The 14382-nt window shown below is 32.5% G+C and overlaps 2 protein-coding genes and 1 non-coding gene across 5 annotated transcripts; all 3 read left to right on the top strand.

The window, feature by feature from the left end:
• Positions 1–1041: 1041 nt before the first annotated feature.
• Positions 1042–8322, top strand: CEV1 (Cellulose synthase family protein). Of its 2 annotated transcripts, none has more exons than XM_089722975.1 (15): positions 1042–1181; positions 2141–2326; positions 2723–2912; positions 3179–3405; positions 3494–3608; positions 3704–3890; positions 4070–4336; positions 4476–4821; positions 4918–5055; positions 5386–5511; positions 5596–5808; positions 5988–6252; positions 6485–6687; positions 6861–7211; positions 7502–8322. In XM_089722975.1, the coding sequence occupies exons 2-15, from the start codon at positions 2303–2305 to the stop codon at positions 8084–8086; spliced, it is 3237 nt and encodes a 1078-aa protein (XP_089579101.1). In that variant the 5' UTR covers positions 1042–1181; positions 2141–2302; the 3' UTR covers positions 8087–8322. The 2 variants fall into 2 exon arrangements, with proteins under 2 accessions (XP_089579101.1, XP_089579100.1); XM_089722974.1 differs by lacking the exon at positions 1042–1181 and adding an exon at positions 1263–1459.
• A 667-nt stretch (positions 8323–8989) lies between these two features.
• LOC105628704 (uncharacterized) lies at positions 8990–10056 on the top strand. 2 transcript variants are annotated; one of them, XM_012210178.4, is made up of 3 exons: positions 8990–9144; positions 9430–9660; positions 9770–10056. In XM_012210178.4, the coding sequence occupies exons 1-3, from the start codon at positions 9088–9090 to the stop codon at positions 9899–9901; spliced, it is 420 nt and encodes a 139-aa protein (XP_012065568.1). In that variant the 5' UTR covers positions 8990–9087; the 3' UTR covers positions 9902–10056. The 2 variants fall into 2 exon arrangements, with proteins under 2 accessions (XP_012065568.1, XP_012065567.1); XM_012210177.4 differs by having other exon boundaries at positions 9758–10056.
• A 3083-nt stretch (positions 10057–13139) lies between these two features.
• On the top strand, positions 13140–13213 carry TRNAI-AAU (transfer RNA isoleucine (anticodon AAU)). The gene has a single exon. It is a non-coding gene; the product is annotated as a tRNA-Ile (tRNA).
• Positions 13214–14382: the final 1169 nt, after the last annotated feature.

Genomic DNA, 14382 nt, shown 5'->3' with positions numbered 1-14382 from the left:
TCTTTTTTTTTTCTTTCTTCTTTCTAACCAGAAAACCCAATGCTTATTTTCTTCAATGAAAATTTGATATTGCAGAGCTCGATGAAATGGAAGCATCTCTATAGGAGTTGTTCAGAGAGTTCAAAGGTGACGCATTGTTCTTACATGCATTGAAGTTAGTTTAAGGATCTTTTATGTTAACTTTTCATGTACAGTTTAATAAATTTTATGATTTATGCTAAAAAACAATAAAAACTCTCATTTCTTTCTTTCTCTCTTCACTGTAATTGCATTGTCATTTATGCAATTTTTAAATTTTAAATTTGTAATATCCATATAAAGTTTTTAAATTTAAATCTTTAATATCTTTTTAATCCAAAATTTTAAGTTTAAATCTCAAAAATAACCTGCAATTTTATCTTTGGAAAAAAAAATAAATGGAAAACAAGTTAAAAATCGGACAAATAAGCGCAATGTTCTTCAACTCAAGTACATAGGTTTCACTTCTGAAACATTGTATTTTTTCTCTTACGTGGCACTATTTCATTGGCTATTACAACATTAGTCAAACAAAAAGTACTCGCACGACTCACAAGTCATAACACAAAAGACAGTAAAGAGCTAAACTCACTGTCTGTTAAAAAAAAAAAATCTAATCAAATTTATATTTATATTTTGTTTTATTCAAATTAATTTGGATTAATATATAATAATTAATACAATAATTAGTGATTGCGGCTTATCTTATTTAAGAAGAAACTTATTTATAAAGTTCAATAAGTTCATCAAAATTGAATTTATAGCTCTAATGAAACATTTTTACAAATTGAATTTTCGAAAAAATTCATCAACAATTTAATAATCTACATTATTAATATAAACTAGAACAACAATACTAATTTTGTTCATTAATTTTATCAAAATCACTGGCATTTTAAATTTGAACTTCTAAACCAATTTCTCTGAAAATAATTATTCTTCTTTAATGAGTTAATTAATTAATATCTTTTTTTTTTTGGAAATTTTTAGCCAAGTAAAGGAAATGTTTGGATGTATATTTTTAAAATTGAGAATGTTGGATTGTGTTATCGTCTACCTCAGAATTAAACTCCATTTCCATAATTTGTATCTCTCTCTAATTCCTATATCACACTGTCGGTGGACTTCTCTCTCTAACAGCTGCAGTGTCACTTTCATCTCTTGTAAGCGAGTTTTTCTCTATTATAATTTTCATACATACATTCATTTACAGCTATATTGCACCTATCTCCTCTCTTTCTCTCTCTCTCTCTCTCTCTCTCTCTCTCTCTCTCTCTATATATATATATATATAAATGCACACACTGACAGAGAAAAAGTTAGAGAGAGAAAGAGATTAGCCTGCATTGCTTGTATACTGGGCTGGAGGACAATTGGGTTGCTCTCTCTCATTTGTTATCTTCTCCTTGATTGTATTGTTTTGATCTTTGATTTTCACTCTGTAAGTCTCTTGACTCTCTCTTTGTTTTTTTTTTTTTTTTTTTTTTTTTTCCTTTTTGGAGATTTTCTCTTGCTTTCTCTCTCTTCTTGTGAGATCTGATGGAGATTTTACCAAATTTCTTTTCTTTTTAAGAAAATTCAATTGGGTTCTTAGGGGATCGAGAAATGTATGTTCTTTTTGTTTTTGATTTTGTTATCATAGTGTTGAATGCCTAGTGTTTTGTTTGGAGGCTCAGAAAGTTGAGGGAGTTAGCTGGATGAAGGAATTTAGATGTTTTCTGCTGATTTAGCCTTCAGAGGTTTCAACTATTTCTTTATCATTTGGTGATGATTTTGATAGTGTCTGTTTGATGACTGAGAAAATTTGGGAAAAGGAAAAGGAGGTTGAAATTTGATCTTTGATTTAGAATGTTGAGGTTAATCTGCCTTGTTTTTTGATGAACTTCACTATTCTGTTACCAAGAAATCAAGGATAGGTAGACTTGATTGACTCAGTTTTTTATTTTTGAGTGTTTGTTTCTATTGGATTGTAAATGAAAGGGAAAAATATAAATAAGTAAAGCCCTTTTTCCTCTTACATTTCCTCAGCTGATAAAGGATAAACGTTTCATTCTCCCTGTGTGTGTGTCTCGTTTAAGAGAGTTCTTGCTTATTAAATACTCTATATTCTCTTTGTTTGCAGATTTGAAATATAAGAAGTTACTTTCGAAGTGGAAGAATAAGTAAAGGGAGAATCTTTTTTTAACTTATTGTGTGGTGAAGCATGCATAAAGCTTTTCGAGACTGAACAGCCTTTTCTATCCATTGTTCATATCTTCTGGACGCAGAAGAGTAGTAGGCGTCGATGGAGTCTGAAGGTGAAACTGGGGTAAGCATCAAAGTGTGGTTGAATATCAGTAAAAATAGAATGTACTCTATGGTGCAGTAAACTTTCTTGTGCTGATTTTGTTTCCAAAATGGGAAAATATCACAGAAGAAAAACCCAATGGTTCAAGCAATTAAGTTTAGTAGAAAGGAAACCATTACTTGGTCATAAATTGAAATGTTGGAAGTGCTGGTTTCCTTTTTCTCTGCTGTCTCAGCATATTTACTGGGACTTAAAAGTTTGAATTTGGAAGTCTTTCTGCAGTTTCCTACTTTCTAATATTTTATGATTTATTATAATTTTTGGTAGATAGTTTAGATGGTGAAATTACACTAATGGTAATTCTTTACTGATTTTCTGAAATGTGTGCAATTGTAATCCTTGGATGCTCATTCAAAGCCCATGAAGAATGTGGGTGGACAGGTCTGCCAAATATGTGGTGATAATGTTGGCAAAACTGTGGCTGGTGATCCATTCATTGCTTGCGATGTTTGTGCATTTCCAGTGTGTAGGCCTTGCTATGAATACGAGAGGAAGGATGGGAATCAGTCTTGCCCTCAATGCAAAACCAGATATAAGAGACAGAAAGGTTTGTTGAATTCATTTTGTCAGTGGAATTTTAATCTGGTGTTTACTTGTTAGAATCTAAGGAAATTGTTATTATTGGCTGTTTTGTTATGTGCTGTAATATTTAGCATCTATCACATTCATTTTTAGAGTTTGTGCATATACATTACGAACTGCCTTTTAATGAATTGGAAAATGAAAATGTCACTCTTGTCATGGTAACTCACATCTTTGAATAATTTTTTGTTTCTAAATATATCTTTTGCTGATTCTTTGGGCAATTTTCAGGTAGCCCTGCCATTCTTGGTGATAGAGAGGAAGATGGTGACGGTGATGCTGATGAGGTTGCCAGTGATTTCAATTACTCATCTGAAACTCAAAACCAGAAGCAGAAGATTTCAGAACGCATGTTGAGCTGGCAGATGAGGTATGGGCGAGGGGAGGATGTTGGGGCTCCAAATTATGATAAAGAGGTTTCTCATAACCATATTCCTCTACTAACCAATGGGCATGAGGTAGCTCAATAAGCATCTGGTTTTTTTTTGTTAATCTGGTTTAGGAAGAAATTGAAATAAACTTAAACTTCAGCTACCAAACTTTTAGGTTTCTGGAGAGCTGTCTGCTGCATCACCTGAGCATATTTCTATGGCATCTCCTGGAGTTGGTGGTGGGAAGCGCATCGATCCTCTGCCTTATCCAGCTGATGTCAATCAATCACGTAACTTTTTCTTTCTCATGGAATATGTTCTCTGCCCATGTTTTTCCAGTCATATGTGATGCTGATTCCAGGAGTTCATTACATTCTTTTTGCAGCTAATAGGCCAGTGAGGGAGTTCGGTTCACCAGGACTTGGCAATGTGGCCTGGAAAGAGAGAGTTGATGGCTGGAAAATGAAGCAGGAGAAGAATGTTATTCCTATGAGCACTGGCCAAGCTCCTTCTGAAAGGGGAGTTGGAGACATTGATGCCAGCACTGATGTTCTTGTGGATGACTCTCTTTTGTAAGTTTCTACCTGATTAAATTATAGAACTCATTGGTGTTCCTAATGTTAGGTTAGCATGCTCTTTTTCATTGCTTCTTTTACTGTGCTTGTTTAATACAATATTTGTCTTTGTTATTTATTTCTTAATCCAGTGCCATATGAGGGGCTATGATTTATTGTGCCCTTTCGTTTTGCAGGAATGATGAAGCTCGGCAACCTCTTTCAAGAAAGGTTTCCGTTCCATCATCTAGGATTAATCCATACAGGATGGTCATTGTTTTGCGGCTGGCTATCCTCTGCATTTTCTTGCACTACCGAATAACAAATCCTGTGACTAATGCATATCCATTGTGGTTAATATCTGTGATATGTGAGATTTGGTTTGCTATGTCCTGGATTTTGGATCAGTTCCCAAAATGGCTCCCTGTGAACCGGGAAACATATCTTGACAGGCTTGCTTTAAGGTATTATGCTTTCTCTACCTGTTTCCCCATGTATCTTGTTTGTGAACAAATGTTGTTCTGTGTGTTTAGATTTGCTGAGTTCTTTGCATTTTCTTTTTTATATGTTCAGATCACTAATTGTTTTTCTATATTATTACAGATATGATCGTGAGGGAGAACCTTCACAATTAGCTGCAGTTGACATTTTTGTCAGTACTGTGGACCCATTGAAGGAGCCTCCTCTTGTGACGGCAAACACTGTGCTATCCATTCTTGCAGTTGACTATCCAGTTGACAAGGTTTCTTGCTATGTCTCTGATGATGGTGCTGCAATGTTGACCTTTGAAGCTTTGTCTGAGACTTCAGAGTTTGCAAGGAAATGGGTACCTTTCTGCAAGAAATATAACATTGAGCCACGGGCTCCAGAATGGTACTTTGCTCAGAAGATTGACTACTTGAAAGACAAAGTTCAAACATCATTTGTAAAGGATCGTAGAGCTATGAAGGTGAGATTATTGTAAATGTGTTCTTATTTGCACTGAATTCTTAACATAATTAAATTTGACCTTTTTACTCTTTCCTCTTCTCTAATTCTCTTGCAGAGAGAATATGAAGAATTTAAAGTCCGTGTTAATGGGCTTGTTGCAAAGGCACAAAAAGTTCCTGAGGAAGGATGGATTATGCAAGATGGTACCCCATGGCCAGGAAATAACACCAGAGACCATCCTGGAATGATCCAGGTAACAAAAAATTTCTATTCATTATGGTTTGATTAATTTGTAAATATGTATCTTTCATGCGAAATTGATTATTCTGTTGTCACCTAATTGTGTCAAAGCACACACAATAGACTTCTCACGTTGGGAGGTTAGAAAAAAGGGGGGGGTGGGGGCGGAGGTAAGACGTCATTATTCTGTCTTATATATTGCATTTCCTCACACTCAGCTGTATTCCAATATTTTGGCATGTTTGGTTTGCATCACGTTGGCTGAGGGGAGTTGAATCCCTAACTCATTGCTTGCAGGTCCTGTTACTACAATGCCATTAAGTGTCTGATTATTTTGTTTCAGGTTTTCTTAGGCCAAAATGGAGGTCTTGATGCTGAGGGTAATGAGCTGCCACGGCTAGTTTATGTTTCTCGTGAAAAGCGTCCAGGCTTTCAACACCACAAGAAAGCTGGTGCAATGAATGCACTTGTAAGTATATTCATATAAAAGTAGGATATTATTTTCTTTTCCCCAGGCTCATCTCACATTTGGTGGCGCTTGCAACTCTTGCAGGTCAGAGTTTCAGCTGTTCTTACTAATGGACCTTTCCTGCTGAATCTTGATTGTGATCACTACATAAACAACAGCAAAGCTTTGAGGGAAGCTATGTGTTTCATGATGGATCCCAATCTTGGAAAACATGTCTGTTATGTTCAGTTTCCCCAGAGATTTGATGGTATTGATAGGAATGATCGATATGCCAATCGCAACACTGTTTTCTTTGATGTAAGTTCTTCATACCTTTTTCAAAGTAATAAATTCTTTTATATGATGTCATGCAATGATTTATTAGTGCCTCGCTGCAACACGTTTGCTATGGCATAATGAATAATAAAAAAATGCTGCAGATAATTGCTTTATTTTGCTTCATTATTTATAATGTATAACTACCTTTTAAAATTCAGATAAACTTGAGGGGTTTGGATGGTATTCAAGGCCCTGTTTATGTGGGTACTGGATGTGTCTTCAATAGAACAGCCTTGTATGGCTATGAACCTCCTCTTAAACCCAAGCATAAGAAACCTGGGTTTCTATCTTCTCTCTGTGGTGGATCACGAAAGAAGAGTTCAAACTCAAGTAAAAAGGGTTCAGACAAAAAGAAATCTGGAAAGAATGTTGATCCCACTGTGCCAATTTTCAGCCTGGAAGATATAGAAGAGGGGGTTGAAGGTATGTTTACTTTTACAGTTTGTAATATTTAACATCTAAACTTGTCATAGCAACATTATGGTCAAATTTTTTATATGACTGCAAGATTAATGTCTACTTTGCAATTCTGTAAGCAATATATATATTTTTTTATAGCAATGGTCATGTCTGGGTAGCATGAATTGATTCATTGATGAAAGGTGGAGTTCCATTAGAGATTACTTAGATATTCCCTTGCACATTGTAAATTCAGGTGCTGGATTTGATGATGAGAAGTCACTACTAATGTCACAAATGAGCCTGGAAAAAAGGTTTGGCCAGTCTGCTGTTTTTGTTGCTTCCACACTAATGGAGAATGGTGGTGTTCCTCAGTCTGCAACACCAGAGACTCTTCTTAAAGAGGCTATTCATGTTATCAGCTGTGGGTATGAGGACAAAACAGATTGGGGAAGCGAGGTATGCTGATTTCTTTGAACTGAAGCAAGTACTAGGTGCTTGTCACAGTGAATCAAATTAGTATATGCTCTAATGCTTTTGAAGGATTATTCATCTTTAAAATCAGGCTGTAGTTGTTTGCTTTGCTCTATGGTTCTTCATAGTGGTATTAATGTTTATCTCTTGACCTGTAGATTGGATGGATCTATGGTTCTGTTACAGAAGATATTCTTACTGGATTTAAGATGCATGCCCGTGGTTGGCGGTCAATTTACTGCATGCCCAAGCGTCCAGCTTTTAAAGGGTCTGCTCCCATTAATCTTTCAGATCGTTTGAACCAAGTGCTTCGATGGGCTTTGGGTTCAGTGGAAATTCTTTTCAGTCGGCATTGTCCAATTTGGTATGGTTATGGTGGTAGACTGAAATGGCTAGAGAGGTTCGCATATATAAACACTACAATTTATCCCATCACAGCCATTCCTCTTCTCATGTACTGCACACTCCCAGCTGTCTGTCTACTTACAAACAAGTTCATTATTCCACAGGTTAGTAAACAGTATCCGTTGATAGACTATTTAACATTACTGTTTGAGCTACCGCTGAAAATGTTGATCCGAGGTTGCTAATATTCATTTTTAAGGGTGAAATTCATATATATATATTTTTTTAATCATAAAAGCATCAAAACAGTAAACTATTCTCCTGAACTGCTTTTTCCAGCATTCAAATGATATGTTTTCTGAAAAACAGTTTCAACATCAATGTAAGACACGATATTAATCTTGCATCATTAGAATATATTAAATTTCATTTGTTTGTCTTGTTCTCTTTGCAGATTAGTAACCTTGCAAGTATATGGTTTATATCTCTCTTTCTTTCCATCTTTGCAACTGGTATTTTGGAAATGAGATGGAGCGGTGTCGGAATTGATGAATGGTGGAGAAATGAACAGTTTTGGGTCATCGGAGGAGTTTCAGCCCATCTTTTTGCTGTTTTCCAAGGTCTGCTTAAAGTACTTGCTGGCATTGACACCAATTTCACCGTCACCTCCAAGGCATCGGACGAGGATGGAGACTTTGCCGAACTTTACATGTTCAAATGGACAACTCTTTTAATCCCACCAACCACTCTCCTCATCGTTAACATAGTAGGCGTCGTTGCCGGAATATCCTATGCTATTAACAGTGGTTATCAATCATGGGGTCCTCTTTTCGGCAAGCTTTTCTTCGCCTTCTGGGTGATTGTCCATCTTTATCCATTCCTTAAAGGTTTGATGGGTCGCCAGAACCGAACACCGACCATTGTCGTTGTCTGGTCTATTCTCCTTGCTTCCATTTTCTCTCTCTTATGGGTAAGAGTTGATCCATTCACTACAAGCGTAACAGGTCCTGATGTGCAGCAATGTGGAATCAACTGTTAAAAGAGAAAATCTGAAACTTCCACAAAGGAAGTGAAGTTGTTATGCAAATCTTGCATTTTTTTTTTTTTTTGTGATCTTTTGGTCTGTGAATTTACATCTCTGTGCAGATTATAGGTGGTCATATTAAATTAAATTATATTGTTGTTCCATGAGTGATCAAAACTGTACTATTGTGGATATATGAAGTTATGGATAGTACTTAATCTAGTGGAACAAAGATTCTATTTATTCTGTAACTTTACATGTTCACAAGCAAATCTTCTTCTACATTATATACTCTATGGAAACTAATTTGTACCGGAAGTTCTTTGGTCCAGATTAATTTACAGGTTTTTGTGAGAGACTAGCACACGAGAAATTCACGGGCATCTGATTTGTGGAATTTTTAGCAATTTTATAAATTTATGGTGATTTTATATAAAATTATCGCGATTAAACATAAAATTGTCAACTTTTGACTTTTTATAAGAGTTAAAGAAATTGAATCATTCAATTTTATAAAAAATAAGAAGAATCAATTAATTTACTAACGTCAAACGCTGACAAATAAGTTCTAACTAAGTACCTGAATTTTAGACAGCTTATCTGCACCGTACACGTATATATTATCAAAACAAACGGCCAGGATTCAAAATCTAGATCTCCATCTTTGATGTTCTCTTAATCCAAGAAACAGAAAAACTCAACTATATAATCCAACAAAAAACAGAAAACTCGATTATATAACCCCTTTGTATTGCATGCGAGCGGACGACGTGTCAACACAGTATTACCTGCATACATCATCATTGTCCTTATCATCATCTTCCTCGTCCTGATATTGCCACGTGTAAAACGAAAAGACAAACACTTACCTTAGATGTTGGAAACGTGTCAATGTTAGACAATTCCTATATATAAGAACAGATTGAGTTTTGTAACTACTACATTCGATCCAATCCTTAAAAAAAGAAAGAAAGAAAAGTGAAAATCAGTTGAATTTTCCGGCGAAAGAATTAGCAATGGCGGTCATCGCTGAAGAGCCCATTCTGTCTAGATTGGGCCGTGTGGATAATATGGTATGATCTTTTTGTGTGTTTGCACTCTTTTGAGTGACAATTCTTGACACGTGTATTAGGTTTTTTTTTTTCAATATTCTTTTTTTTTTTAGCTTTTTTAAAGGTAAATTTAGGCCTCTTGATCTGTTTGCTGAAAAGGGGAAAAAGAAAAGTTAGGTTCTTTTTCGTGAGCTCAAACTAATTTAATGGAATATAATATAATTAAAGAAATTAAAAATAATAAAAAAAAATTTAAAAATAATAAAAATTATCGTGTTTCGTGACATTTATACATGTGATGAACAGTTGAGGCAACTAGAAGAAATTAGAGGAAGCAGCAACAGGTCTCCAAAGAGCTCGATTGCATCTACTCCATCAAGTGGGACACTTACAAGTGAAGGTCAAGTATCATCCATTGATTTTTCTCCAAAATGTCTAGAGAAGCACTGCCGTCCGATCAACCGTGTGATGACTGAGACTGAAATCAAAGGCACTCTCATTGAGAGGCTTGATCAGGCAGAGGAACGTTTACTTAAGGTAAGGAAAAAACAATTATGATTGGAAATTTGAAATAATTATAGCCGTTTGATTTAATGACTTTTTATTTATTTGGTATGCTAATTTATTGTATCAGCTGTGTATTCAGTTGGAGGAAGAGCTTGTGACTGAGAGGAAGGAGGAACAGAAGAAGATTGAGAAAAAGGAGAAGAAAGGTCTAAAAGGATTTGTTAAGAAAGTGGTTAAAGGAGGACAAAAGAAAATTAAAACAAAGGAGTAGTGTGTTGTTTCTTTACCTTTTCTTTATTCTCTTTTTTTTTTTTTTTTTAATCTTTTAAGTTTTATAACTTTTAACAGTATGTAAATAATTTTATTTAGTGTTTTTTTATTTACGATATAATTTATAATGGATAATATAATAAACTCTTTTGTTCACTTTATTAAAAATAAAATAATTATTTAAATATACAGAATATATATGGTATACAGCTATCATTCCAAGAGGAAAGAGAGAGAATGTGAATGAGAAATTGTGCATGGATGCTTGAAACGACATATTAACTCTGTTGTCGTTTGTGTGGACTCTTATTATAGTAGCGGGCGACGTCGTGGATTTATTTGCTTATTAATGCATAAGATTAAGAGCTATGTCGTTTGTTGGTGGAACAATTACGTGTATTCAATCATGCATGTGACTCAGATAATTGTTTTTCTCCGTTTTTTCAACAATGTTTCTGATTTTCCATAATTTTCTTGGCATCAAAATAATTTCTAAATGAAATGACAAATTTATATATATATATATATATAGTCAATTCTTGTCTAGACTTTTTTCTACATGTAACGTGTAATGTAGTACTAATCCTTCTAAGTTCCAAATGGAAGGTACCATGCAAGAAAGTATTTTATTTAGAAAAAAAAAAAAATTTTCTTTATTTTTGGAAAAAGGAAAGACTTTAATAAATTGTCTTTATACATAGTTAAATTTAATTTGATATTAAATGATAATTAGAATGACAAGTATTATATTTTGATTATACGAGAAAAAAAATAAGTGGAGGAACAATATATTACGCTTTTCAAGAATCGAAATCGTAATTATCATTCTTCAAGAAATTGGAATCGTTTATCGTTTCATTTCTATCATTTCTTGGGGGATTACTTATCATTTGAATCCACATTTCATTGATAGATTATTTATTGTTTTAATCATAGCTATAATTTCAATTATTCTGCAAATCTTACGGTGGAGATCATTCCACATGGTAAGGTTCATGTCCATAGCTATCTCTGTGCTGTGCATGGGACCTCTCTACTTGATGGTGAGTGCTATTCCAATGGAAACAGAAACTGTACTGGTTCTCGTCGACCAAGATAATACCATTAATTTTCTACAGACCAAGACCACTGAGTTTCTAATCTTCTATAAGAAGAGGGACAAAGAAACTGTTGAAGAAGAAGAATCATCTTTTTAAACCAAAATTAATAGGTCAATTGATCTCATAATAGTCTGTGCATTCAATCTAGGCATGCCAGGTGTAGGGTGATAAGGGTATAGACAACTTGTTTTTCAACATCAACTATCTATCGTTTATTTTGATTTTTCTAATATTGATTTTAGAAATTTTTGATAATACCATAAAAAAAAAAAGTCTTCAATTTAGTCGATCAGGTATATGCGTTCTTTAGACACAATTAGTTGTCACGCAACGTTTAACATTTTGACTAGGGTTAAAATGCCATCTTTATTATTTATAATGTTTAGCGATGAAATTTTATACAGTATTTAGAGTTTAAAATAACAGACTACGAAGCATTTTTAACATTTGATGAAACTCTAGCAACGTAACAGACAATTATTAAGATAATTAATAATTATTAAAACAGTTAATTTTACCGAATATGATCAAAATTTAGTTGATATTTCACTTTCAATATATAAAGAATGTAAGATCTCATATTCGAATTCTTTTCACCATAAAAATTTCTATCAATTCAATGAATTTGATTCAATAATATCTAAATCTCTGATGTTCAAAACTATATTGGAAAAGAAATAATTTTATCTTTAATATAACAAAAATTATACATATGTTTTTGAATATAATGCAATGCACCAAAACCGATTAGACAATGAAAGAAAATGGTTAGACCCACATGGGATTGATTCCCATTATGGGAACTAAAAGAGCCTCTGAAGTGTCTATGCAGTATTTTGATGCCAAGTGTGAGGACAATAGACAAAAATAGAAGGTAATATCATGGTGTTTAGGTCCACATTGGACTGGTTCCCATTAGAGGGAGCTAAATGAACAGTCCAAAAAATTGTGTCACTGTCAAGAAGACGATGAAATACAATGGTAGTGGGTTTTTCTGATTGATTTGAGAGGCGCATCTTCATATGGCTCATCACCAAGGAATGCTTTTCAAAATGGGTCCAAATGGGTTTTTGTTTGCTAATCTCTATCTATATCAAACTTAGCTTCTTTCGAAGGTAGTTGAGATGGAGTTTTCAAAGAGATAAGAGAAAAAATAGAAACCCTAGCTTAGCTATATTGGTGTGTTTTCTACAATGTGAGGGCCTGCATTTATATCCTTTTTTGTTTGTATGCCTATGTGATTGAACATGGGAGATGTTTCTTTCAATTTTGTTTATCTAATGAGCTTGAAAATGAAAGAATGTGGCAAATCTTGATTCAATTTGTAATTTCGATCCAAATTTATTTATTCAAATTCAATCTGTAATCAGTTCGAATTATTATTTAATTTGAAATTATCCTAATTTGATGAAGAATAATTCAACTAAATTGTTGATCGATTTTCAAAACTTGACTTGTTAAAATAAATTTAGAAGTAAATCGTTTAATCTGATATAAAATAATAAATATATATTAATAACACGAAGAATTTAACAACTATATATGTTAATTATATATGTAACTTTTATTAATTATTTTACTTTATTGTTATTTATTTATTTTTTATTTTCAACTAACTTTGAAAGTATTTATGTTAAATTATTTTTAATATATTTTTTGTCATTAAAAATATAATAGTGATGATAATCCAATATGACTTGATTTAATTTAGGTTGAGATATGTAACATTAATTTGACATGGACTTGAGATCACTTTGTAGTTCAACTTGATGGTAACCTAATTCAAATGCAACTCATTGAAATTGCTCAAAATAATATTTGACTTGAAGCAATAGTATATATATAATTATTATTTAATTTAATAAATTTATTAATTTGATGTCCCTCTCATCCTTTTAGACAATGAGAGCTCTCTATTTATTTTAAAAAATAATTATTATGTTAAGGCTCTAATTATCATAAATTATAAAAGAAGGACAATCATTAATAATCATTTGATTTAATAAATTCATTAATTTGATATCCCTCCGACCTCTTGAAGTCAATTATACACTCTGGCTTCTAATTATTATAAATATAATAGTATAGAAGGAAGGTATTCTTGGATTTTTACTCAAGGTTGATATATGCTTATTAACTGGCCTATTAGCTCAGTTGGTTAGAGCGTCGTGCTAATAACGCGAAGGTCGCAGGTTCGAGACCTGCATGGGCCATAAATTTTTCATTTTTTTTTTCACTTTCAATTAATTTCCATTTTCTATATCTTTTTAAATTTTTTTCATCAATTAAGTTGAAAGATTATCAGCATTAATTTCTAGCAAGAAATTTCAAAAAGAAAAGGAGAAAAAAGAGGAAATTCTTTTATGGATGGTGGACTAAAGAACAAAGAAAATTTGTGAGATTCAATTCTCAACATTATTATTAATTATCCAAATTTACTAATTTTTTATCTAATTTTCAATTTTGTGGTCTAGTTTATTTTGTCTCAACACATTTATTTATTTATTTTTTTGGTTCCCATCACATAAGTCATTTTCTCATTACATCTTCTTCCATGAAGAAGGTAAAGGAAGCTTTGTGATAGGAAAGATACCTAACAGACAGTTTTTTTGTTGCAGAAATATTAATTAACATTTTTATTATATCCAACATGTGGGGCATGAAATGAAGAAAAAAAAAAAAAGAAATATATCATATAACTAGAATTATATTTATAGAACAAATACATTGAAAATACCACTTAAATCCAATTTTGAGCACAGGAAATGGTGAGTGTGATGAATATAAAATTCCATATATTAATTGTATATATTATCTTGTTTCTCATGGGATAACACACTTGTTTTTATTATATAATCTTCTCAACCCAATGTTATATATATTAATAAAAAAATTATACTAAATGATTATTGGTGATCACCAGTTGATTGGATCAGCGAAAATAGATTGTAGTCCGATGTAAATTTTATTTGTAAAATGAGTGGCTTGAAGTCTGAAATATTAATTATTGAGAGTCTGGTTTGGATATTACCTTATTTCAAATGTTAATATTGATATAGATTTAAAAAATAATAATTATTCAGTGACATGACAAGTGTGAAATAAATTTATAAAATTTAAAAGAATGAAATGTATCTAAAATATGAAATATTTTAATGCAACTAGGAGATTTTTTTTTTATATGAAAAATGTATATATCATTAAATATTATTATAACAATTGAAGCCTTATATTGGTTTCATATACATATATATATATATATATATATATATAATCCCTTATTACCACATCATATGCTATTCTATTAAAATTTAATAGATTCTTGAAAATGATTTTTTTGTGTACAACTTAAATGAATAATAAATACAAAATAGAATAATAG

The sequence above is a fragment of the Jatropha curcas genome, chromosome 6 (assembly GCF_041381405.1).
Source record: "Jatropha curcas cultivar XTBG-Jc1 chromosome 6, XTBG_Jcur_1.0, whole genome shotgun sequence".
In the NCBI taxonomy this organism is placed as follows: Eukaryota; Viridiplantae; Streptophyta; class Magnoliopsida; order Malpighiales; family Euphorbiaceae; genus Jatropha; species Jatropha curcas.
Note: the sequence above shows the minus strand (reverse complement) of the source record. Positions and strands in the feature narration are given on the sequence as shown.

Excerpts from the sequence above, each read along its gene's own strand:
- CEV1 (XM_089722975.1), top strand. The coding sequence starts at position 2,303 with ATGGAGTCTGAAGGTGAAACTGGG. Across the intron at positions 5,056-5,385 it reads ACCATCCTGGAATGATCCAG|GTTTTCTTAGGCCAAAATGG; the intron begins GTAACAAAAAAT and ends ATTTTGTTTCAG. Across the intron at positions 6,253-6,484 it reads TATAGAAGAGGGGGTTGAAG|GTGCTGGATTTGATGATGAG; the intron begins GTATGTTTACTT and ends TTGTAAATTCAG.
- LOC105628704 (XM_012210177.4), top strand. The coding sequence starts at position 9,088 with ATGGCGGTCATCGCTGAAGAGCCCATTCTGTCTAGATTGGGCCGTGTG. Across the intron at positions 9,145-9,429 it reads TGGGCCGTGTGGATAATATG|TTGAGGCAACTAGAAGAAAT; the intron begins GTATGATCTTTT and ends TGTGATGAACAG. Across the intron at positions 9,661-9,757 it reads CAGAGGAACGTTTACTTAAG|CTGTGTATTCAGTTGGAGGA; the intron begins GTAAGGAAAAAA and ends TTATTGTATCAG.